The following is a 24,783-nucleotide window of genomic DNA, read 5'->3' as shown; positions in this document are numbered from 1 at the left end:
TACTTGATGTCACACAATCACCTCTACTAAACAGAGCCTGCTTTACCTGGAGAAGTATCGATGACAGTAGCTGAGGTGTGGCACTTGCTTTAGGCGGTGTTCACTATACATGTCAAAACGATCCCTTACCGCTCCTAACCGTTCAAAGGTCGCCTCTGACCAGGTCTGAGTCCTAGTCATCTGGGTAAGGTCTTACTCGAAATCTTACATCGGATGCCATCGGGTTCCATATCGGATAGTGCTTCCTTCCCCCCTTATGATATCATTATCTTACGTGTGGCCCAAGCAGTCTCTAAGGAATTGGTAGTATACCCCTTCCACCGTACAATCATGCTTGAGAAAACGAGAACGCGATGACCAGCTTGCTTCTCGTATAGGAACCCTTTACGCCCATTTGCCCATCTGAACCTTCGTACTGTTCACATTCTCAGCCAATGGGCGATTTTTCTTTGATTGAACAAAGTGAGCCGTTGAATGAAATGAACTAAAGACAAACTCACAATGAACAGAAGTAGAGCACTGTGAAAGAAGTGATGTTATGGTCGCTTTATTGACAAGTGTAAGATAGTTTCAACATTGCACTGAGTACCTATCCCGGACTGGAGAGCTTTCGGTACGTATCTCATGTAAGGTTCCGAGGGTACCTCGAAAGTGGGACGGTCGCGGGGTTCCGTCGACGCGGTGGGTTTACACCCCTGTCGGTCAAGAAAGCTCCAATACGCGTCAAATCGACTGGGCAGCGCGTCTGACAGTTTAATTGATTTTCTACGATCGTCACTACCGCCACACACCTGAGGTGCAGAGAAGAGCTACGATTGATAGAACAGGACAAGATATCACGACCTGCAACGTTAAACCTCCAATTGAGATAACGATCAATTACACATGGCGAGCTTTTTCGACCTCAAGGCCAGGAAGGCCGCCGCGGCAAACGGCACATCGACCCAGAAGCCAGAGAAATCTGCGCAACCGCCACGAGCACAGCCATGGGTTGAGAAATAGTTTGTCTTCCCACGAACTTGCTAGAAGTCGTACGCGTTCTCATTCACCATACTGACGTTTACCGACAGCCGTCCCAAGACTCTCAGCGATGTCACAGCACAAGACCACACCGTCACGGTTTTGCAGAGGACGCTGCAAGCCTCCAACGTACGACTGCTCCCTGATGCATTGAGGCATTGCTAACCCCGAGACGCAGTTGCCGCACATGTTATTCTACGGCCCCCCAGGCACAGGAAAAACCTCTACAGTGTTAGCTTTGGCCAAAGAACTCTACGGTCCCGAGATGATCAAGTCACGCGTGCTCGAGCTCAACGCTTCCGACGAGCGTGGAATCTCCATCGTCCGAGAGAAGGTGAAGGACTTTGCTCGCATGCAATTGACGAACCCGACGAATGAATACAAGAAGAGATACCCTTGCCCGCCATTCAAGATTATCATCTTGGACGAGGCCGACTCCATGACCCAAGACGCACAGAGTGCCTTGCGCCGCACCATGGAGACATACAGCAAAATCACGCGGTTCTGCCTGATTTGCAATTACGTCACGCGAATCATCGACCCCCTTGCAAGTCGTTGCAGCAAGTTTCGCTTCAAGAGCTTAGACCAGACCAACACGAAGAAAAGACTGGAGGATATCTCAGAAAACGAGGGCGTACAGCTGGAGGAAGGCGCAGTGGACGCCCTCATCAAGTGCAGTGAGGGCGATCTGAGAAAGGCTATCACATTCCTGCAGAGTGCTGCGCGACTAGTGGGCGCGGGCGAGAAAGACGCCGCCGGGGGTGATGCTATGGACGTCGACAAAAAGCCCGTCACGGTGAAGATTATTGAAGATATCGCTGGTGTCATTCCGGACAAGACCATCGACACATTAGTCTCTGCCATCCGCCCGCAAGGCGCTGCAGACACGTACGCAGGGGTGGCCAAGGTGGTCGAGGACATGGTGGCAGATGGCTGGAGTGCTGGGCAGGTTGTTACTCAGGTGAGCTACCCCCCAATATTTGACCGCTCGTCGCGTTGCTAACAGTTTTCCAGCTCTACCAAGCACTCGTATTTGACGACACCATCCCAGATGTACAGAAGAACAAGATTGTTCTCATCTTTTCCGAGGTCGACAAAAGACTTGTGGATGGCGCGGATGAGCACTTGTCTATCCTCGATTTGGCCTTGAGGATATCGGGGGTTATGAGCGGTCGTGGCAACTGATCAGTACTCATATTGGGTCATGGGCTTGGTCAACACTAAGCGGCGTCCGGGTTGGCAAATTAGAGGCGTTGATAATGGCAAACAAAATCCATCTATGAGGGGTATGTAACAACTGCACAGAAAATCAAATATGATCTTCATGACCGATGAGACCGAGCTTCCCATCAATGACAGACCAAATATCGTCATGCGTAATCGTGGATCCCTTACTCTGGTGTCTGATGTGCTGCCTCGTCCCCGTCTTATGTTCTGACCCTTGCGTCAACCATATGTCTTCCTCCGTCGTGTCTCCCGCCTCCATCTCGGCCTGTTTCGGCTCGTGACCTAGGAGCTTGTCAATTTCCTGAAGCGCCGTTGTAGAGCCTTCCAGTGCGACCTGGCCCTCCTCAATCTTCTCCGCAACAGTCTCCAACGTCGCAATCTTGGCCGAGTCTGCTGCGAACACCCAGGGCTTGACTCGGTCTGAAGGCACTGGCTTCTCAGCCATGGCTGTGGAGAAGTCCTCTCCGAATCCTGACTTGGGTCTGCCCGCCCCAGGCATAGGATGTCCCGGAAGAAGCTGACTTTCTTCAGCGAGATGATCCAGCGCCTGTCGAGTTTCCCTCGCCTGCTTAGCTAGAACATTGTGGATGTGCGATTTTTGTGTGATCATCCCCTTCTGTTCTCGAGAAAGCGAGAGAAGCTTCTCGAGGTAAGGTAAGAGAAGGTGTACAGTGGGTGCTGGGGGGATGGGCTGGCTTCGGCCGTTTGAAGATGAGACGTCACCGCCAGGCTTCAGGACTGGTTGCGTCTGCTCTGAGACGATGTTGAGCAGCGCTTTCCTCGAAGCTACATATTTGCTGTATTTGCTCTTGATATCGCCCAGATGCTCGTCGATAGTGGCTTGTTCGGTATGGCCGTTGTATCCATTTGCCTGGTCGTCTGCTTCTCCCGAGGCCTTACTGAGCTCCGTCTCAATCCAGTTGATCAATTCAGCTCGAGTAGCATCCAGAGCATGCGCCTTGGCCTCGTCGCTAACTTGGCCTGCCAGTGATGCTGTGTTTTGTCGAACACCGTTAAGGAGTTGCTCTTCACGCTGAAGCAGAAGCTTGGCTCTCAGCACGACTTTTTCGAGCTGATCAGCTAGACCTCCTAGGTTTGTCTTCGTTGCACTGGCGCTAACAGAAAAGCCGTTCACAACCTCTTTTGGAACTTCTGGCAAGGACATTGACTTTCTGAAAATATCTTCCAGGTCGAGAAAGTCTGGTGATGCTGCGGGCTGGCGTCCCAAAAGGTCCAAGTACTTTTGAATCGTCAACAGTCGCTGTTGCTTCTGGCGTAGTTTGACAAGGGCCACATGTTGCTCAATCTGATCCCCAGGGTCGGCAGCCTTGGGCCGGGATGGGGCTGCCGTTACCGCTGCATCCCGAGTGATCTCGTACTCATTGCGAGCCTTGAGGTTCGCATTCAAGGCTTTGAGGTATTCCTTCTGTAAGCCTCTGACCTCACTTGTTGGCCTCACTCTGCAAGAAGCATCAACGAGAGACAATGGCTCCTGAATGGGTCCTGGTTGACGGCAGGCCTGAAGATGGAGGGCCAAGGCGCGCCGGATGTACGCTACCTGCTCCCGTGGTTTGACGTAAGGTTCAAGTGATGCCTGAACCTTTTGAATGGATTTGGGAACTGGATCCATGTCGCAGAAAGCCTCAGTTTATGCCATAGAGAATGTTCCAGTCGTGCCAAGGTAGGATGTTTCCGCCACATCAAAATTTGGCCTCAATCCTGCTTCACGTGTAAATGTTGATGGATGCTGGTACCGTGATTTACACAGCTCGGTGGTTCAGGGGTGGTGTGGATTTCTTGGGTATCGCTACTCCACCCTGTGTCGATGCAGTGACAGGTCGACGCCACGACGTCACGTGCAGCTATCTGCCTGAGCTGGAGTGCTACTAGCGCGTTTGCCGCCTAGCGCCATCTCCCGGGTTTTGCCATTGCAACCAGCAGATGAAATTTGTTTCGCGCGACAGGCGTCGAGACATCTATTACACGCCTCCACCCACCTTAGCCACATCGCGATACTGTTCTCATTGAGTCACTTGAACTTCGGGAACATACCAAAACGATACTGTAATATTTGACGAATCATCAATTTTAAGGTCAACACGGCGTTATAAACGGAATAAAGACACGGCGCGAGCCGCTCGCTGCTGTCGCTCGACAAGCTCCTGCACCAATTCGATCATCGAGCGCAATCGAGACAATACGATACCCTCCAATTCATCGCCACAATGTCGAACCAAGACCAACACCGCGATGTATCCCAGTATAAGTACTCGGCCATGTCCAACCTGGTCCTCCAGGCGGACCGTCGTTTTGTTTCAAGACGAAATGATGAGGCCACGGGCGATCCCGAGTCTCTCGCTGGAAAGCTGAGCATTCGCGACATGGGAGCTCGCGTCGCTCGCGAAATCGCACCGAAACAAAAGAAGTCGACTGGCCTTACCGGCGTGGAACGCGGTAGCTTACAGGAGGGCGAGGACGTGCTAGCTCGCGAGCAGAAGAAGAAGGGCGAAAAGGCACAGCCGAGAGGTGCTGGTGTCCTGGGAACTGGAGACCTGTTCGTCGAGGGCATCCGATACCGCCCGCGCACACCGGCAACACGGGCGACGTTCGAATTGATACTGAAGATCGTTTCTGACAATCTTGGCGATGTCCCCCAAACTGCCGTGATCAGCGCCGCCGACGTGACTTTGGAGTTCCTGAAGGACGACGACTTGAAAGACACAGAGAAAAAGAGGGAAATTGACGATCTTTTGGGTGTCTCAATGAGCGCGAAGGAATTCAACGAGCTCGTAAATCTCGGAAAGAAAGTCACAGACTACGACGCGCAAGACGAGGATGAGGATATGGACGACAATGCAGAAGACGCCGACGGAGCCGAATTAGACGAAAGACAGGGTGTCGCAGTCGTTTTCGAAGATTCCGATGATGAGGAAGGAGGCATTGTGAATGAAGTCAGGGAAGAGTCCTCCGAGGACGAGGAAGCGGACGAGGATGAGGACGAACCCGCCGCCGACGCAAACGATGCGATGGACATGGAAGACGACGCCATGGTCATCGATTCAGCCCCTCGGAAGCAAGCACAGGAATCAAAGCAGGCAAAGAGTGTCTCTGCTCGAGACATCGATGCATTTTGGCTGCAGCGACAGATCGGAAAGCTCTATGCGGATTCCCACGAACAGCACGACAAGACGACCGACGCTTTGCGCATTCTTTCCGGCGAACCTGATGAGCAGGGCGGAGAGGACAAGTCACTCAGAGAGATCGAGAACGACCTCATGGAGCTTTTCGACTACGAGCATCACGAATTAGTCCAACTCCTTATTGAGAACAGGGAGAAGGTGGTTTGGCTCACTCGTCATTCAAGGGCTGAGACGGATGAAGAGCGAGCTGTGGTGGAGCGCGAAATGGCTTCCGAAGGTCTGCAGTGGATTCTTAATGAGAAATTTGGAAAGAAGGGCGACGACCAAAAAGGACGGAAGATGGAAATCAAGATGGACCTTGATGCCCCATCATCACTCACAAATGCTCCCCCCGCAGAAGACGAGCGCCCCCAGGGATTGGTGGGTGGTTTGCAACCGCGCAAGCTCATCAACCTGGAGAACTTGGTCTTCGACCAGGGCAATCATCTCATGAGCAACCCCAAGGTCAGGTTGCCGGAGGGGTCAACAAAACGAACTTTCAAGGGATACGAAGAAATCCACGTGCCCCCTCCCAAGAAGCGCAGTGATGCCAGCGACACACTCGTTCCCATAACCGAAATGCCAGAATGGTCCCGCCTACCCTTCGGTACCACCAAATCCCTCAACAAGATCCAGTCGAAGTGCTACCCAACAGCCTTTGGCGACGATGGCAACATGCTGATTTGTGCACCCACTGGTAGTGGAAAGACAAATGTGGCAATGCTTACAATTCTTCGAGAAATCGGCAAGAACCGCAATCCTGAGACTGGCGACATCGAGCTGGATAACTTCAAAATCGTGTACATTGCGCCCTTGAAGGCGTTGGTACAGGAACAAGTTGGCAACTTTGGAAAGCGACTTGAACCCTATGGTGTCAAGGTCTCTGAGTTGACTGGTGACCGTCAGCTTACCAAGGCTCAAATCGCCGAGACCCAGATCATTGTCACTACTCCTGAGAAGTGGGACGTCATCACGAGAAAGGCTACCGATCTCTCTTACACAAACCTAGTGCGCTTGGTTATCATCGACGAGATCCACTTGCTCCACGACGACCGTGGTCCTGTTCTGGAGAGCATCGTCAGCAGAACTATCAGGAAGACTGAGCAGACTGGCGAGCCCGTCCGTCTGGTTGGTTTGTCTGCGACACTGCCAAACTACAAGGATGTTGCTAGCTTCTTGCGTGTGGATATCAGCACTGGTCTCTTCCACTTTGATGGTAGTTTCCGTCCCTGCCCCTTGCGCCAAGAATTCATTGGAGTCACGGATCGCAAGGCCATCAAGCAGCTGAAGACCATGAACGATGTCACATACAACAAGGTCATTGAGCATGTAGGAGCGAAGGGAAATCAGATGCTCATATTCGTTCACTCACGAAAGGAGACTGCCAAGACTGCGCGCTACATTCGTGATAAGGCTCTAGAGATGGACACTATCAATCAGATTCTTCGTCACGATGCAGGAAGTCGCGAGGTGCTCAACGAAGCGGCCAGCCAAGCCACCGACAAGGACCTCAAGGATATCCTTCCTTACGGTTTCGGTATTCATCATGCTGGTATGAACCGCATCGATCGTACAGATGTTGAGGACCTCTTCGCCCGTGGCGCTATTCAAGTCCTTGTCTGTACCGCGACCCTTGCTTGGGGTGTCAACCTGCCAGCGCATACCGTCATTATCAAAGGCACTTCAGTATACTCTCCAGAGAAAGGTAGCTGGGTTGAGCTCAGCCCCCAGGACGTCCTGCAGATGCTTGGACGTGCCGGGCGTCCACAATACGATACCTATGGCGAGGGCATCATCATCACAACCCAGAACGAGATCCAGTACTACTTGTCGCTCCTCAATCAACAATTACCAATCGAGAGTCAATTCGTCAGTAAGCTCGTGGACAACTTGAACGCCGAGATTGTGCTCGGCAACGTCCGCAGTAGAGACGAGGGTGTCGAATGGCTTGGCTACACCTACTTGTTCGTTCGTATGCTACGTTCGCCCGGCCTCTACCAAGTTGGCGCGGAATACGAAGATGATGAGGCTTTGGAACAAAAACGAGTTGATTTGATTCATTCTGCTGCTTCAGTACTAAGGAAGTCAAATCTTATCAAATACGATGAGAAGACCGGCAAGCTCCAGTCAACGGAGTTGGGGCGTATCGCTTCCCACTACTACATCACACATGGCTCTATGGAGACTTACAACAACCTGATTCAACCCTCAATCACAACCATTGAGCTGTTCAGAGTATTCTCTCTGAGTGCAGAGTTCAAGTACATCCCCGTGCGTCAGGATGAAAAGCTTGAGCTTGCCAAGTTGTTGGGCAGAGTTCCGATCCCAGTTAAGGAGAGCATCGAGGAGCCTCACGCGAAGATCAACGTGTTGCTGCAAGCCTACATCTCACGACTTAAGTTGGACGGTCTAGCCCTTATGGCTGATATGGTCTACGTCACTCAATCCGCTGGTCGTATTCTCCGCGCCATCTTCGAAATTACCATGAAGAAGGGATGGGCGTCTGTGGCCAAGACCGCCTTGGATCTTTGCAAGATGGCAGAGAAGCGCATGTGGCCAACCATGTCACCACTTCGTCAGTTCCCCAACTGCCCTAGAGACATTGTGCAGAAGTCGGAGAGAATCGAAGTGTCTTGGAGCAACTACTTCGACCTCGATCCTCCTCGAATGGGAGAATTGCTTGGCATGCCCAAGGCCGGCAGAACTGTCTGTGGCTTGGTTGCCAAGTTCCCCAGAGTGGAGGTTCAGGCTCAAGTTCAGCCACTTACGAGATCCATGCTTCGAGTCGAGTTGAGCATCGCTCCCAACTTTGAGTGGGATGTCGAAATCCACGGCCCAGCGGAAAGTTTCTGGATCTTCGTCGAGGATTGTGATGGAGAGGATATCCTCTTCAGTGACCAATTCTTGCTGCGCAAGGAGTACGCCGAGTCTGAGTCGAACGAGCACATTGTCGACTTCACCGTGCCGATCACAGAGCCAATGCCCCCGAACTACTTTATCTCAGTTGTGTCTGATCGCTGGATGCATTCCGAAACAAGATTGCCAGTATCATTCCACAAGCTGATTCTTCCCGAGAGGTTTCCTCCCCACACTGAGCTCCTTGAGCTTCAGCCTTTGCCTGTTGCGGCGCTGAAGGCCAAAGAGTATGCCAAATTGTACCCTGACTGGGACCACTTCAACCGCATCCAGACGCAAACTTTCAACTCGCTGTACAACACCGATCAGAATGTGTTCGTGGGTGCGCCGACGGGAAGTGGCAAGACGGTATGCGCAGAGTTTTCTCTACTGCGACACTGGTCTAAGGCAGACGCTGGACGTGTAGTCTACATCGCACCCTTCCAGGAGCTGATCGACTCACGCCTTGATGACTGGCAGAAGAGGCTTGGCGGTCTCCGGGGTGGAAAGACTATCGAGAAGCTCACGGGAGAAACCACTACCGACTTGAAGATTCTGGAGCGTAGCGACCTGATTCTTGCGACTCCCATCCAATGGGATGTATTGTCCCGCCAGTGGAAGCGCAGGAAGAACGTTTCCACTGTCGAGCTTTTCATTGCAGATGAGGTTCATCTGCTCGGAAACAACATGGGATATGTCTACGAAATCATCATTTCGCGAATGCACTACATCCGAACCCAGACTGAGCTTCCAATGAGAATTATCGCGCTTGGTGTTTCCCTTGCCAACGCCCGCGACCTCGGCGAGTGGATCGACGCGAAGAAGCACGATATCTACAACTTCAGCCCGCACGTCCGCCCTGTACCCCTCGAACTTCACATCCAATCTTACACCAATCCTCACTTCCCTTCACTGATGCTGTCTATGGCGAAGCCGACTTACTTGGCCATCACGCAGATGTCCGCTGACAAACCCGCTATTGTGTTTGTTCCGAGTCGGAAGCAAACACGAGCGACCACGCGTGATCTGCTGACAGCTGCCTTCATGGATGATGACGAAGACCGTTTCCTGCACGCTGAGGTGGAGCAGATGCGCCCTCTTCTTGATCGCATTTCCGAAGAAGCACTCGCCGAGTCTCTTTCTCACGGCGTGGGATACTACCACGAGGCTTTGAGTCAGAGCGACAAGCGTATCGTCAAGCACCTGTACGAGCATGGAGCTATTCAGGTGCTTGTTGCTTCTCGTGACGTTTGCTGGGAGCTCAACAGCACTGCCCACCTCGTCATCGTCATGGGCACGCAATATTTCGAGGGTCGCGAGCATCGCTATGTCGATTACTCCCTAAGCGAAGTCTTGCACATGTTCGGCAAGGCACTCCGACCTTCCAAGGACGGCAGAGGCCGGGGCGTTCTTATGCTTCCGTCAGCCAAGAGAGAATTCTACAAGAAGTTTTTGAATGAGGCTCTCCCTGTCGAGTCACATCTCCACAACTACCTTCACGATGCCTTTGTCACCGAGATCAGCACGAAGATGATCGAGTCTGGTGATGATGCCATCAACTGGACGACGTTCACCTACTTCTACAGGCGTCTCCTGGCCAACCCCAGCTTCTACAGCTTGACCAGCACTACGCAGGATGGTCTCAGCGACTACATGTCGGATCTCATCCAGACCACCCTGCAAGAGCTGAGCGACTCCAAGATCATTGAGCTTGACGAGGACGATGGCTCCGTTGCGCCGCAGAACGCGGCCATGATTGCAGCATACTACAACATCTCCTACATCACTATGCAGACGTTCCTCTTGTCTCTGAGCGCCAAGACCAAACTCAAGGGCGTTTTGGAAATTATCACATCGGCTACTGAATTCGAAGCTATCCAGATCAGGAGGCACGAGGAGGGCATTCTCCGCAGGATCTACGACCGTATTCCTGTCAAGATGGCAGAGCCTGTGTATGATTCGGCCCATTTCAAGGCCTTTGTCCTCCTGCAGGCGCATTTCTCGCGAATGCAGCTGCCGATTGATTTGGCCAAGGACCAAGAAGTCATCATTTCCAAGGTTCTCAGTCTCCTGAGTGCAACGGTTGATATTCTCTCATCTGATGGCCACATCAACGCCATGAACGCCATGGAAATGTCGCAGATGGTTGTGCAGGCGATGTGGGATCGCGATAGCCCCTTGAAGCAGATTCCTCACTTTACACCTGAGGTTGTGAAGGTGGCAAACGAATTTGGGTATGTACCAATTTATGCAGTGCTGATTTGCAAAACTAACGTCGAATTTTCTCACAGTGTCAAGGATATCTTCGATTTCATGGAAGCCATGAACCCCGAAGAGAACCCGGATTACGCCAAATTGGTCAAGCGTCTTGGTCTCTCGCAGAAGCAGTTGGGTGAGGCTGCCGCCTTCACCAATGACAAATACCCCGACATTGAGCTTGAACACAGTGTCTTGGATGAGGACGATATCAGAGCCAACGAGCCTGCGTACCTTAGTGTGCAGATCCAACGACAAGTGGAGGAGGATGAGGAGTTTGACCCGACTGTGCACGCACCGTTCTACCCAGCCAAGAAGTTGGAGAACTGGTGGCTTGTTGTAGGGGAGCAGACGACGAAGAACTTGCTTGCCATTAAGCGTGTCACGATCGGACGGGAGCTGAAGGTGAAGGTGGAGTTTACGGTGCCAACAGCTGGTAAGCACGACCTTAAGCTATTCCTAATGAGCGACAGTTACGTCGGAGTGGATCAAGAGCGCGAATTTTCCATCACGGCTGCGGAGGGTATGGACGTGGACGACAGCGATGAGGAAGAGGACGAGGAATAGACGGCTCGGCAGATGGCAGAACCATCTCGTCCGTACAATATCGCAATGTGTACTATATCGATCGAGAGTGGAGTTGAGGGTAATAGACAGACTTGGTCACATTCAGTTCTTCGCCCTTATCAGAAACCATCTACAGGCGGCTCTTGTCCTCTTTCGACAGGGTTGAATTGCCTGAAGACCGGTTGCGCAGACAGTGTGCGGTGCGACAGCAGTTGCGGTGGTGCCTCAGCGGCCAAGGTGGCATAGGAACGCTGAACAACGGTGATTGATAACCTATCTCAAGTGGGAAAGGCGCAACTAAAGTCAACGACGCATCTTGATTTCTTTTTCTTCAATAAACCACAAGAGGCAATGTAACCTGATCGCGGTGTATCTCTGCCGGAGGCGTTCGACAGGGGTCAAAGTGATATTGAAGTGAAGGAAGCGTGGCTGAGTCGAGGCAGCGAACGTTCGGTGGGCTGGGCATTGACCGGGCCACGTCCACGTTCCCTCTCACAGGCGTCGCGCAACTGAGACTCCGCGATTTAACTCGTCCCTTGGTGGATCAGCGCTAGTCACGTGTCTCCGCCGTCATCCGCGTCCAACTCCAAGAGTTTCTGCGTTCATCTTTTTCCAGGCCATTGCCTTTTTCTGCTACCACAACACGGGGAGCTCCCAATCGCGCCCATCATCCTTCCTGCAGCCAGATTATCTTCTACCATCGTCGCGACAACAAAAAATCACGAACCGCGCGTATCACGACGCGTGTTTCTTCCTTTGACCCATCGCCATTAGTCTTTGGCGTCGCGACTTGCCTATTTACCCCATCCATACCCTTGCAACCCAGCTTCCAAGCTATCGCCACATCACCGACCATGTCTGACGAGCCGACCACCAGCGGTCAATCCGCGCCTGCCGCGACTGAGGAGGTGGAGAAGAAGGTTGAAGGAACCTCGCCTGCTGCTGAAGCTTCTGAGGCGCCCGCGACTGCTGCCAGCGACGCGAAACCATCTGAGTCTGAGGCAGCTGCCAAGGAGACCACCGAGGATGCGCAGAAGGACGACTCCAAAAACAAGGATTGTAAGTCCCTTCTCCGTCGCCACTTAACCTTGATATCAGCACTTGCATACTCAATTGACCATCTTGCTGACGCATTGCTTGACAGCAGCTGAGACCAAAGACGCGGAATCATCCGGCAAGACAGACGAACAATCCAAGGACGAGGACGTCGAGATGAAGGACGTGACAGATGGAGCTGAGGCGAAAGAGACATCTGATGCCGTTGCCAATGATGCTGAGCAAGCGCCAGCTGCTGACGCTGACGCCGCTGATGCGACAGCTGATAAGTCCAAGTCGCGTCGGAGATCGTCCGGTATTCCGGAACACAAGGGCAAAAAGCTTAGCAAGAAGGCATCGAAGGCGAAGTTCTTCAACACCAATGCGCAACCCGGCGATCACTTCCTCGTCAAGCTCAAGGGATACCCTCAATGGCCCGTCATTGTCTGCGACGAGGAAATGCTCCCCGAGACCCTGCTCAAGAGCCGTCCCGTCACCGCGAAGCGTGCCGACGGCACGTATCGCGAAGACTTTGCTGATGGTGGCAAGCGTCAAAATGACCGCACATTCCCCGTCATGTACCTCCGGACGAACGAATTGTAAGTCAATTGATGATACAAGCTCCCAACCCGACCACAAGACGTTCGATGCTAACTCGTGATTGTCCAGCGGTTGGGTACCAAACTCTGCTCTCCAAGAGCTGAACTCCGAAAAGGCGACCGAGCTCCTCACCGACAAAGTCAAGAAGGTCGAGTTGCGCGATGCCTTCGAGCTCGCCATCGAGCAACACCCCCTTGATTACTACAAGGACGAGCTTCAGAAATACCAAGATGAAGTAGCTCAGAAGCAGGCCGCCAAGGATGCCAGAGAGGCCGCAAAGAAGAACAAGAAGAAGACTCCTGCGGTCATTTCGGACGATGATGTCGACATGGCTGATGCTGCGGACGAGGAGGAGGAGGTCCCCGAACCTAAGGAGAAGACCAAGTCCAAGAAGAGAAAGGCGGACGAAGAAGCCATTAGCGTAAGTTACTGGAGACGTAATAGGATTCGTCCTAAAGCTTACTTCCTACAGACCCCGGCACGGACTGATTCTGCCAAGAAGCCTAAGATCAAGCTGAACACATCCTCCACTCCTAAGACGACAAACGGGACAGCTACACCAAAGTCGGCTAAAGAGTCAGCCGCTAAGCCTGCGAAGTCCAAATCAGCCAAGAAGGAGGGTGCTGAGAAGAAGGCGGAGAAGGAAGTTCCTAAGGAGCCTGAGCTCACCGCTGAAGAGAAGCACCAACGCAAGGAGGCAAGTTAAGATCATGACACGGCTCCCAGCCTAGATGCTAACACGGACTACAGAAGGAGGTTCTCTTCTTGCGCCACAAACTTCAGAAGGGCTTGCTTACCAGAGACCAAGAGCCGAAGGAGGAAGAGATGAAGATGATGTCAGACTACATTACTAAGCTTGAGAGCTTCCCAGATCTTGAGGTCTCGATCATTCGGGCGACCAAGATCAACAAGGTCCTCAAGGCTATTCTCAAGCTTGATTCCATCCCCAAAGAGGAGGAATTCAACTTCAAGAGTCGTTCGCAGACGCTCCTTGACAAGTGGACCAAGATTCTCAGTGGTGGTGATGCCGCTGCTGCGTCCGCAACTCCGGCTCCCACCAATGGTGTCAATGGCACCTCCGGAAAGACTGAGGAGAAGAAGGAGACTTCTGCCACTCCTAACGGTGCTAAAGAGGAAAGCAAGGAAGCTGAAAAGTCCGAGGATTCTGAGAAGCAGACCGAAAAGGAGGCAAGTGCGAAGAAGTCCGAGGAGCCTGAAAAGGCAGAAGAAAAGCCCGAAAAGGCCGAGAAGCCCGCTGAAGAGCCCAGTGAGAAGGTGAGTAACAGTGTCTCATGAACATGCTGAGATGAGCTAACCAAATTCGTAGGAGGCATCTGCGGCCCCGGAAACGGATGAGGTTAAGTCTTAGGGAACCCGTTCACGTTCCCAAAAATCTTGAAAGTGAAGACAAGGCCCAGCCGACTGTGGGCGTCTCGGGCCATTTGAGCCTGGGCTCTTGCGTTTCCTGGCGTATACGGTTTCTCTCGAATCGCAAAGCGATCTCAACTTGGTTTCGGTGTAAAATTACTTGTTCCCGTGTTTCTAAGCGGTGCAGCTGGGAATCGTTAGACGACAAGCAACTGCGGCAGAGCTGATCTCAGACGGCATGCATCGTCTTCGTCCAGTGAAGCGGGTTCATTGTACAAAGGGGTGAAGGCGCCCCCAAGGGAGAGGAATCCAGCTCAGAAAGGACAGTCTTGGCATCCACGGATGCTCGCATTGCCTGCGGCGACCGCTTGTTTGGGTTATGATGAGGCAGGTGTAGGATGGCAATGGCCTAAAGTTTTTGAGGTAGAATGAAGCTCGCCTCAGGTCAAGGGTTTGCGATGTTAGGAGGGCGAGGAGACTGGTAGTCACTAGTTCAACACGGCCTTGGAGGATTGATTTAATGTCATTTATATGGAAAACGCCTTGAAAGACGTGCTTGCGTCCCGACGCACTTATCTGCCAATTCCTAGGCATCTAAATGTGCTATGTCCGTGATATTGTCACCACGGGGATAAAGGTATCCCAAGCCTCTACACACTGTGCACACCAGCGTTGCTAAGGGGTAAAGTGCAGTGCTCCACGTCTGCGACACTGTGTAAGTCCGTGCTTTGAAGATGTTGGCGACGCGTGCCAGTCAGAAAAGCGCGACCTCCATTTCAACGACATATCTTCTCACCGCCAACCGCCTATGTCAACCCACAAAATGAGTGTTGAAGATGACCAAGAACCCCAATTTAGGCAGGAAGATCACCAGGTCAGTGGTTCTGCTTCTCACATGTGTAATTGATGCTGATCTCCGTCTACAGGCCGCCTTCATCTTCCGGCCTCCTGGTGACGAAGCTGGAGTGGATCGACCCGCCAAACGTCGCCGTTTGTCCAACAAGGCTGTCGTCGAAAAGGCGAATATCGCAACCTCGTCCTCGTTTGTGCCTTTATTGAACGGCGAAGAGCTTCCCGAGTGCGTAGCGCTCCGCGAGAAGCAATTCCAAACGAGCTGGGACCATCTTGAGTCCAAAGCCCAGGTAGGTAGAGCATTATGCCCAATTACTAGAACCTTACGCTGAGCACGAAATCTGGTAGGAAAAACTGCGTGATGCCAACTCGGCCACTCTAGATCAAGTGACTGCTTTCATTCGTGACCAGTCTGGTTCACAGTGAGTGAGAACGGCGTGGGGTTGACTTGCACGACTGACGGCACCACAGGAGCAAAATCCCAACTGCTTTTATCATCACCGGCCCAAACATCTCATCTCAAGACCTGCTGTTCGAACAGTTATCCGAAACGCTTGAGGGGAATACGCGAAGCAAGTTTGTCAGGCTCAAGTCATCGGAAGCGTCCAATTTGAAGGCTGCTCTCAAGAAGATCATTGAGGATGCCACGTCTCGGGGATCTCTGGATGACGATGATGTCGAAATTGCATCCGGACAAGATGTGGGTTTACTTTCCTTCAGCTTGAAGAATGCAATATTAAGCTCACAAACATCAGGGCCGGAAGTATCTCAACTACGACCTCGAGGGTCTGTACGCATTCTCAACGGCGCAGAAATGTGATCACATTTTTGTCTCTTTCCAGGATAGCGAAGGATTTGACAGCGCTCTTCTCTCCGATCTCATCATCCTCTTCAAGTAAGTTGCTATCACAGCAGACTTCTGAAGCATACTGACGTTTTGAAATCAGCTCATGGAGGCCAAAGATCCCATTCACACTTTTATTTGGCATCGCAACATCAGTAGAATTGTTGCAAGCGCGATTACTCAAATCCGCGTGCCAACATCTTTACGGTGCTCAGTTCGATGTCGTCCAAACAAGCGCGATTTTGGAACAGATCTTCAAGCCGACTATTGCGGGATCGGATGCTGCTCTGACTTTGGGAGAGAATTTGTTGCATAGTTTCGTGGAAAGACAGCAAGACCAGGTCGCCAGCATTCAGTCTTTTATCGCATCGATTAAGGTAAGGCTTCCAAATGAATGCTGTAGCGGCCGGGCTGACATTCATAGTACGCATATATGTGTCACTTTTATGCAAATCCGTTGAGCGTCTTTGCTGTGGAGGACGATGAAATGAACAGCGAACTTGTCCAGGACGTACATATCGAGTCAATCCGGTCGCTTCCTTCATTTCGGCGCGAGGTTGAGAAGGCCGTTGAAGCGAAGGATCTGAGATTAGCGAGGTCTTTGTTGGAGGATGGTGACCTGTTGCGCGAAAAGGTTTTCGACATTCCAGAGAAAAAACGGGAATGGGTCACCCGCCTTCTCCGCTCGCTCAAGCTCATCCAGGCAACGGGTCTCGTTCAAGATGACTTTTCCTCAATGTACATGAAGGCGGTGGCCGAGGGAATTTCCCCTTCGTCCGATGGCTGGGACATTGTTGAAAGCATCAAGCGGATGCAACCGGATGATTTTGTCTCGATGCTGCAACGTGTTCAAGACGCCGTGGCCAGCGGAGATGCCCAGCTGTGTCTCACCGGATGGGAGTCCGAGGCCGGGGACCTCCCTTCTCTTGTAGAAAGCCTTCTCCGCGACTCAAAGGAGCTTCTCGGCAGGGCGAAAGAGGACGGCAGCACTTTGCGGAGCGCCTACAGTGGCCACAGCCGGGTCCTTCGCACCACCGTTGTTGCGCAAAAGGTGCAGCTCAGCCACGATTCGGCAGCCCTTTCCGAAGACGATAAAGCTTTTACCAAAATCGTGGACCGTGTCGCGGAAGTATTCCAAGACGTCACACACTGCGAACCGGCCGCAGAGATTTTCCTGCACGAGACATGGCTCTACGATTCCAAGACACCGTACCGCGACGTTTTCGTACCTCGGCCCCAGGATGTCTTTGAGCGGAGCCTGAAGCGACCGCAAGACTACCTCGCGTGTTCGTGCTGCAGCACCGACGAGGGCATCTCCACGACGATGCCCGTCACGTCGCTGCTCTACCATTTGTATTTGGAGACGGGTAACCTCATCAACGTCGCAGATCTATGGGCCGCCTTCTACGCCATGGTTGCCGGCGATACGGGGAGCGAAGGGAACGCCGATGAGCGGGGGGCACTGGTGTCCTTTTACCGGGGCCTGGCGGAGCTAAAAGCACTCGGCTTTGTCAAGATGAGCAGGAAGAAGACGGACCACATTGCCAAGCTCAAGTGGCTTTAGGAGCTGAAAGGCTTGTCGACGACGGCCTGGGACTGTGAAACGAGGCCGTGGCGTGAGGTTGCACGTCAGACGCGTAGTCCAGGAGAGATAATTCGGCGTTTGGTGATGTTATTTTTTTTGTTCAGTATCAGCAGGTAAAATTGATGCTTTACCTCTACAGACCACTCTTCGAATGATCAAAAAGACGGATTGTAAGGCCATTTTGGAGGGGGGGACGGGTGTCTCTTTGAAGGAAATTTGTCATTGACATGGTTTTTTTAGGGTCGAGCACAGTGTTTTCGTGTTTGTGTCTGTCTAAACCTTGGACAAGGCTATTGTACGTTGACTTCTTTGTCTAGTAGTCGTCCGGGACACCACGGAACCGACTGCTCAGCCCCCCTTCACAAATCCAAGCTCCGTCCGCAAACCGCTGAAAGCACGGCTGTCCGATTTACCGGTCTTTGGCCAGGCGAGGGACTGTGCTAAGAGTAAGAATTGTAATTGAGGGTAAGTCAATGTGTAGGAGGGTAGAGGAAGCATGGCGAGGAGGGAAAACGGAGTGGAATGGGCGGATCTTGTCTCGGAACCTCCATATTCGGGGCGGGCGGAGCTGGCTTCTTGTTGCGGCCGGCACGCGACTCGTTTCTAGGCCGGCCGGACTGGAATTTCTCAGACATTTCATACGCAACGAGAAGCGCGAGCCCACCACCTTGTATCCTTTCCGTCGCTGTGTCTCGCTCCTCCACCCCCTGTCGAGCTGTCACTCACCCGACCCTCTTCCTCCCCGCCCTCCGCCATGTCTCATACTGGATTTTAGGCGTATCGAGCAGATAAAGAGAGTCGGCACACAATAACCACCTGGACTTGTAAGTCCGAATAGAGAGCGAGAGAGAGAGAGAGGAGGAAAGCGAGAGAGAACCGGCAGTCTGGGTAGGGGGGCTTGTTCTTCCCAAGCCCTCTCAGAAGAAAGTAAACGCCGCTTACAACCTCGCCTGACCTTACCCAGGATGGCAAACTCTGGCCGTCAACGGACAAAGCAGTCGTGTCTCGCCTGACGTATTAGTCGCCCTGCCGCAGCCCCCTTCCTCCTCGTTTGACTTCGGGTCCCAGTCGGTCGGGTCGCTCTGGTGGAGTAATGCGTGCGAGGAAGTGTGGTCTGGATTTCTGTTGTGACGGTTTCTTTCCCGTCTTTTTTTCAATGTTCCAGCTGCTTGTGGTGGGCCCCCCCATTGCCCCATTGATCCATCATCTTTCCTCCTTTGGGGGAGGGGGGTTCTGTTCTTGTTGTTTTTGTCTCTGATCAGGGTTGCTGTTCCGGGTCAAAGAAAGCCATATCGAGGAAAAAGGGGGAACGGTGTGATGGGAGGGTTCAATCGGCTAGTGGCCGGGCCCCGTCCCTTTGGGTTCGGTTTGCTCACGAACATACAAGAGAGGCGGTCTTCCGCATCCTCAAGTGTGTATAGATGCTTCAACATCGATCTCTTTCACCACAAGTTTCCTATCTCGAGAATCTATAGAAGTCAACAACGTTTTTTTCACACAAACACGTATTACTTTCTAATTCCCTCTCCCGTCTGTGCAGGCATAGATCTAAAGCACAGAGCCTCCTCTTCTATTCTATTCAAAGGAACCAAAAATAAGACGGGGAGAGGACAGCATCAAAGCTGCAAGACGCCACAGTCTGTTCTCACGGAGATCTTCATTTTATATCTCTCAAAACACTTTATTCATCACTCTACTTTTTGCTGAAACTCATCTCATCACTTGAATCACTACTACAAAATCAATTTTCTCTCTGATCGTTGCCATCGAACCGTGCTGCCGGTACCTTGATATTCATAATACTCTTTCGAAAGCATACACAGAGCTACCGAACTTAAGACACCCCAATCCCTGGAGACGAACCGCATACTTCGGAAGAGTCTGACAGGAGGATAAAAGGGGAGCCGAGAACGCAAGAGAGGAACCATTGAACTCAAGGAGGAAAAAAAGAAAACAGAAGAAAAAGATGGCAACCAGACACCACCACACCACTAGCGGCGGCATCGGCAACCGGCGAGCGGCCCGCAACGCGGCTTTCCAGGAGAAGATGCGCCAGATGCGCCTCCCCCTGGCCCCTCTGGTCCAAATGTCGACGGGCGCCGTCCACCCGGCCTTCCCCGCGACGCTGCTCAACTTTTGGCTGCTCACCGAGGACCAGCTCGACGACCTTGCGCGCTTTTACCACCAGCGCAGTCCCTCGCCTTGGTCTGGGCAGTACCCCTGCCCCATCACCTGGCAGTCGGGCCTCACCGTCGAGGAGAAGCGCAGGAAGATTGGCAAGTTTATCGGTCTTAGGTACGTTGGAACGTTATAGCACTTTGAGTCTGGATTTGCAACTGACGTATATTGCGCAACAGAGGCTGTGAGACTCCCATTCGGATACGTATCAAGACCGAGGAGCAAATCATGGAGGAGGCGCGGCAGGCGAGATTAGCCGAGGACGAAGAGGCTTTGAGAAGGAAGATGCCGTGGTACTCATGATTTTCGAGACCACGAAGGTTGTCATTGATAGTTCGGGTTTGCCCTTTGGTTTTCTTGCTTTCTTGCATGGCATTGCGTTGATATCACAACACATTTCAAGGCGTTGGTGGCATAGCTTTCCACATAGAATTAGACCATCTATGGACTCACGTCTGGGGAAAAGAGGGGTCAACCAAGCATTTTAGAGACTTTCAATCAATTCATGATGCAAAACGTGCCGACTATGACCCTTAACGCCTAAAAACCGTGAAGCCGTTGAATGCTCTTTTTCCATACACCGGGGGGATGAGGTATCTAATGACAATGTGGACGGTGCGGAGCGCCTGAGCGCTTATTGATATGTGGACGGGACGTATGATGTGTGGATGGAGGTGAATTTGTGGTATAGTAGAGATGATGGCCGTATTGCTTATTTCTTGCCCTTCTTCTTCTTGGAGGGTGTGCTGGTGGTAGAGGCGGTAGAGTCAACGAGAACGGCGTCGCCATCAACACTGGGAGGGGCGGTCGAGCTCTTCTCGGACTCGTCGAGCTCCTTCATAAACTCGGTCTGGATAGTCGATCTGCGCTTCTCCCACCACGCCTTCTCCTGCTCGACGGTGTTCTGGACTTCCTCGAGGCGGTTGCGCACAATGGTGTTGGCGGCAATCTCGTTGGCGGACTGGAAGATGGACTGACCCCAGTTGGGGGCAAGGGCATTGGCCTGGGTATTACGTTAGTAGGCAATCTCCTAATTTGAACAGAGCCCCGGGCTCTGGAGTAGGTATACTGACCTCCATCACGACGTCGCGCAGTTCATCCTCCATCTCCTTCTCTGCACGCTGGAAGCGCTGCCACAGATCATCACCGACGCTTCCCCGCTGCAGCAACGTGCTGCAGGCCTGCTTGGCGGAACGAATCTGGACCAGACGGTGGATATCCTCAACAGCGCGGCGGAGGAGGGCGGCTTTGATGACGGTGGAGGGGATCTTGGGGGACTTCTCGGCGCCCTCTTCCGGAGATTCGAGGTGCAGCAGCGACAGGTAAATGTTGCGCTGCAGATGGGGACCGAACCAAGGAGCAAGGTTGGCGCTCTGAGCTGTAACAATGAAAGAGCCTTGGTCAGTATTCTTGTTTTTTGAGGATATCGTCGGCATCGCGGGCTGCTCTTGCGCGAAAGAGGACGGTAGGACTTACTGGCTTTGCGCTTTCTGTAAATCGTGGAAAAGGTCATGAAGACGCCGCCGAGAACCGTGAGGTAGGCGAAAGGGAGCACAAGGCTCATCCAGTCGACATCGAACATGGCTGCGGTTTATTGTGCGCTCGTAAGGATCGTGGTGGGAAAGTAAAGAGGATGAACGAAGGACAAGGAATTTGCGGTTGCAGGCGATTTGTCGTTGGTGTTGATGAAGCGTGTCCAGTAGTGTACCAAAGTGACAGGACAGCTTGCCCGTCGCATTGGACACTTTTTTGGCTGCCCACTGTAAAGTCAAAGGCCGTCCCGCTGCTTTACTCCGCCCTATACCTGAGCCCTTGCACCTTGGATTTTCTGGCCCGAGTAATTCACAGGAAGACTAAAATCGACTGGCAAACTGACAATATAACGATTCAAAGACATACTCAACTTTCGAATCTTCCACAATAAAAATACATCTTTCTTTTTCCATGGTTCTTTGGGTGCTTGATGAATGCAGCTGGTAAAGCGGCAGCTTCCTGGACCAGGTACAAGGGTACAAAGAGACCTTTGGTCCTTGAGCAGGGCAAGTGTGGCTGCTGGTCCGGTCGCACCTTGCCTCGAAAGCCATCCTAGTACTGTGTAAGCCTGTAAGGCCGTTCCCAACTGCCCCTGCTTGGGTGGTGAATAAGCTATGCCAGGGGCCGCTGAAGGAACGTGCATCCCCCTCCCCTCCGTCGTTTTGCCGGTCCCACAATAAGGCACCACCTTTGATGACGCTGTTGCAAGCTGCGGCGATTCACCTTTAGGTTGGCCAAGTGGTACGCACTGGAGCTCTCATGAACCCATCTCATCCCACTAAGCAACAGCGAAAGCAAAAGCTGCCACAAACTCGAGCCTTCTTTCCACTCCTTCACCCTGCTACAACGTCTCTTTTTCACGCACCAGCTTTGAAACGACATATGCAAGGGCATGGGCGCTCTACTCTGAAATCAATTCTATAGATTTTCTTATTTAATCCTTATACCCCCCGACCTTTTTCGACATTGATCACACCTTCCAGAGCTTCGATTTTCGCCATCCAAGATGCTCCTCAGACTCCGAGGGCCCGACGGCACAAGTCGTCTGAATATAGACGTCAACGACACATTTGGACACCTGGGCAGTCTGGTATGAGGTCATCTGTTCTACAAGCTGTGCGAGGTCCGACTGACCCTTCCAGTTGATTCCGAATCTTCCAGAGACCGTCGACCCGAACTCCATAACCCTTTCAAATGCACCTACAGGTGGCGATGCTAAGAACTTGGTCGAGATCGCCTCCTTCAAGGTGGGACAGATCGGACTGAAGTAAGCCAGCGTCTAGCCTCTAGCCTGAGTACAATACTAACTTCTTCGCAGACATGGCGATCTCATCTTCATAAACTACAAGCTCAAAGATGGTCAAGCCAACGGTGATGCGAACGGCACCGAAGCAAGCCACCCTTTGGCATCTTCAAACCGACTCAACGGCAAGCCCATTCTGCCGACCGAAAACCTGCCGATCGATCCCCCGCCCGTGACGTCGCCGTCCGAGAAAATCAAGAATCCCTGGGATGTTGTCAGGCAGCATCCACTAGACGATCGGTTAGACAAGAAGGATGGGAAGATTCCGAGAGGCCGCGACCACAAGATGTGCCGGCACGGACCGAAGGGCATGTGTGACTACTGCATGCCTCTGGATCCGTTCAACGCGAAGTACCTGGACGAGAAGAAGATCAAGTATCTGTCGTTCCACTCGCATTTGCGGAAAATCAACTCCGCCACGAACAAGCCTGAGCTTGGAAGCTCTTATATCCCACCCCTTGTCGAGCCATACTTCAGAGTCAAGCGCGACTGTCCTTCGGGCCATCCTCAGTGGCCTGAAGGTATCTGCACCAAGTGCCAGCCGAGCGCCATCACCTTGCAGCCGCAGCCATTCCGCATGGTTGACCATGTGGAATTTTCGTCACCTGCTATTATCGACACGTTCATCGACGCTTGGAGAAAGACGGGAGGTCAAAGATTGGGCATCTTGTACGGCCGGTACACAGAGTATGAGGTTGTACCTCTCGGCATAAAGGCCGTCGTCGAGGCCATCTATGAGCCGCCCCAGATCGATGAAGTGGACGGCGTGTCGTTGAATACGTGGGAGAACCAGAAAGATGTTGATGAGGTCGCAAGGCTCTGTGGGCTGCAGCAGGTCGGCGTCATTTTTACTGACCTTCTGGACGCTGGAGCAGGCGACGGATCAGTCGTTTGCAAGAGACACGCTGATTCGTACTTCCTGGCTTCGCAGGAAATCTGCTTCATCTCACGTTTACAGGCTCAACACCCCAAGCCCACCAAGTGGAGCGACAGCGGCAAATTTGGATCCAACTTCGTCACTTGCATTGTCTCGGGCAACGAGTCAGGAGAAATCTCGATTTCATCATACCAGGCTTCTAACGATGCTGTGGAGATGGTCCGCGCCGATATTATCGAACCCTCAGCTGACCCCAACGTGATGCTGGTTCAAGAGGAAGAGGAAGACGACGGATCCACAAGCCGGACAAGATACATCCCCGAAGTTTTCTACCGTCGGATCAATGAGTACGGTGCCAATGTACAGGAGAACGCAAAGCCATCGTTCCCCGTAGAGTATCTCTTCGTGACCTTGACACACGGATTCCCGGATGAGTCCAAGCCTACTTTCACCCAATTGGGTTTCCCCATCGAGAACCGCGAGTACATGGGCGAAAGTCAAGAACACTCTGCGGCCGCTAGGATCCTCAAGTTCTCAGGCGGTCAGAAACCCGCCGAAGGTGGCTTGGAAATGTCCAACTTCCACTTACTCACCTTTATTCGCCAGATGGGCATTCTTTCCAAGGTGTGTTGGTCACGCTGATTTGGAAGCTTATTACTTACATATTCTAGGACGAAGAGTCGCTGTTATGCCGAGTTGCATCGCAACACGACCTGGCTGACAACTACCAGCTGCGATCTACCGAGGGCTGGAGGACTTTGCAGGCGATCCTGCAATCGACCGGTGAGCGAATCCCCAAGCGCCCACGGCAGTCCGAGGGCCATCCCGCTTCCAGTGAATTGCATGATCCATTTGGGCGCCAATTCAGGACCACAGAAGAACCCCTTGCTAAACGATTTGCTGCCTTCAGGCTGAACGAGCGTCACCCACCTCGGTAAGCAGAGCAATTTCGTGAGATGTGCTCTGTGAATCCGAATATTCTACGCAACTGGGTGTCATCAAGCGATGATGCGGACCCTGGGAAAAGGCTCTCTCAAAACTCTCGAGAACTCTAGATGGGAAAGGATCGGGAATGCATGCTTATGCGATTGGCCAAAGGTGACAGGCTTGGTGTTTGGGGATCAGGGAATCATGTGATGGCATGGGAGGCACAAATGGTCCTTGAGCAAGTGGAAGCGATCAAAGGCACCTGTACCTTAGTCAACACTTTCTCCGGATTAAAGGGGGGCCTGGGTTCAAATAAGAAACCCAAATGAAGCGGTCTCATCTTCTAATCCACTGTTCACGATCTTCAAGTTCAAGTCATTTCACCTCAGCGTCTGCTGTGCTTTACACGTCACAACATTCCGATCCGAAGATGGCCATTCCTGAAAGCATAGCAGTACCCCTCATCACGACGTCTCCAAGTTCTTGATGATGTGAAAGGCCATCGTATAGTCGGTCTTGTTGCCATAGTAGTTATCC

The 24,783-nt window shown here is 52.4% G+C and overlaps 7 protein-coding genes across 7 annotated transcripts; 5 read left to right on the top strand and 2 right to left on the bottom strand.

Moving 5' to 3' along the window:
- Positions 1–885: 885 nt before the first annotated feature.
- CLUP02_05564 (replication factor C) lies at positions 886–2,205 on the top strand (the record flags this gene model as incomplete). The annotated part of the gene is made up of 4 exons (XM_049284570.1): positions 886–1,001; positions 1,071–1,149; positions 1,199–1,981; positions 2,035–2,205. 4 exons carry the CDS (start codon positions 886–888, stop codon positions 2,203–2,205), a joined length of 1,149 nt encoding a protein of 382 aa, XP_049141713.1.
- Positions 2,206–2,329: 124 nt separating this feature from the next.
- CLUP02_05563 (uncharacterized protein) lies at positions 2,330–3,877 on the bottom strand (the record flags this gene model as incomplete). The annotated part of the gene is made up of 1 exon (XM_049284569.1): positions 2,330–3,877. One exon carries the CDS (start codon positions 3,875–3,877, stop codon positions 2,330–2,332), a length of 1,548 nt encoding a protein of 515 aa, XP_049141712.1.
- A 595-nt stretch (positions 3,878–4,472) lies between these two features.
- Positions 4,473–14,148, top strand: CLUP02_05562 (Sec63 Brl domain-containing protein; the record flags this gene model as incomplete). Its single annotated transcript, XM_049284568.1, has 10 exons — positions 4,473–11,013; positions 11,051–11,191; positions 11,251–11,381; positions 11,588–11,644; positions 11,699–12,203; positions 12,289–12,778; positions 12,849–13,200; positions 13,252–13,425; positions 13,530–14,054; positions 14,107–14,148. 10 exons carry the CDS (start codon positions 4,473–4,475, stop codon positions 14,146–14,148), a joined length of 8,958 nt encoding a protein of 2,985 aa, XP_049141711.1.
- An 807-nt stretch (positions 14,149–14,955) lies between these two features.
- CLUP02_05561 (origin recognition complex subunit) lies at positions 14,956–17,407 on the top strand (the record flags this gene model as incomplete). Its single annotated transcript, XM_049284567.1, has 7 exons — positions 14,956–15,021; positions 15,074–15,289; positions 15,348–15,421; positions 15,471–15,699; positions 15,755–15,894; positions 15,947–16,220; positions 16,268–17,407. The coding sequence occupies 7 exons, from the start codon at positions 14,956–14,958 to the stop codon at positions 17,405–17,407; spliced, it is 2,139 nt and encodes a 712-aa protein (XP_049141710.1).
- A 1,987-nt stretch (positions 17,408–19,394) lies between these two features.
- CLUP02_05560 (uncharacterized protein) lies at positions 19,395–19,909 on the top strand (the record flags this gene model as incomplete). The annotated part of the gene is made up of 2 exons (XM_049284566.1): positions 19,395–19,723; positions 19,786–19,909. 2 exons carry the CDS (start codon positions 19,395–19,397, stop codon positions 19,907–19,909), a joined length of 453 nt encoding a protein of 150 aa, XP_049141709.1.
- A 409-nt stretch (positions 19,910–20,318) lies between these two features.
- CLUP02_05559 (preprotein translocase subunit Sec66) lies at positions 20,319–21,188 on the bottom strand (the record flags this gene model as incomplete). Its single annotated transcript, XM_049284565.1, has 3 exons — positions 20,319–20,609; positions 20,680–20,984; positions 21,083–21,188. The coding sequence occupies 3 exons, from the start codon at positions 21,186–21,188 to the stop codon at positions 20,319–20,321; spliced, it is 702 nt and encodes a 233-aa protein (XP_049141708.1).
- A 957-nt stretch (positions 21,189–22,145) lies between these two features.
- Positions 22,146–24,733, top strand: CLUP02_05558 (nuclear protein localization protein 4; the record flags this gene model as incomplete). Its single annotated transcript, XM_049284564.1, has 6 exons — positions 22,146–22,229; positions 22,282–22,406; positions 22,458–23,943; positions 23,991–24,240; positions 24,323–24,452; positions 24,616–24,733. 6 exons carry the CDS (start codon positions 22,146–22,148, stop codon positions 24,731–24,733), a joined length of 2,193 nt encoding a protein of 730 aa, XP_049141707.1.
- Positions 24,734–24,783: the final 50 nt, after the last annotated feature.

The sequence above is a fragment of the Colletotrichum lupini genome, chromosome 3 (assembly GCF_023278565.1).
Source record: "Colletotrichum lupini chromosome 3, complete sequence".
NCBI classification, from domain to species: Eukaryota; Fungi; Ascomycota; class Sordariomycetes; order Glomerellales; family Glomerellaceae; genus Colletotrichum; species Colletotrichum lupini.
Note: the sequence above shows the minus strand (reverse complement) of the source record. Positions and strands in the feature narration are given on the sequence as shown.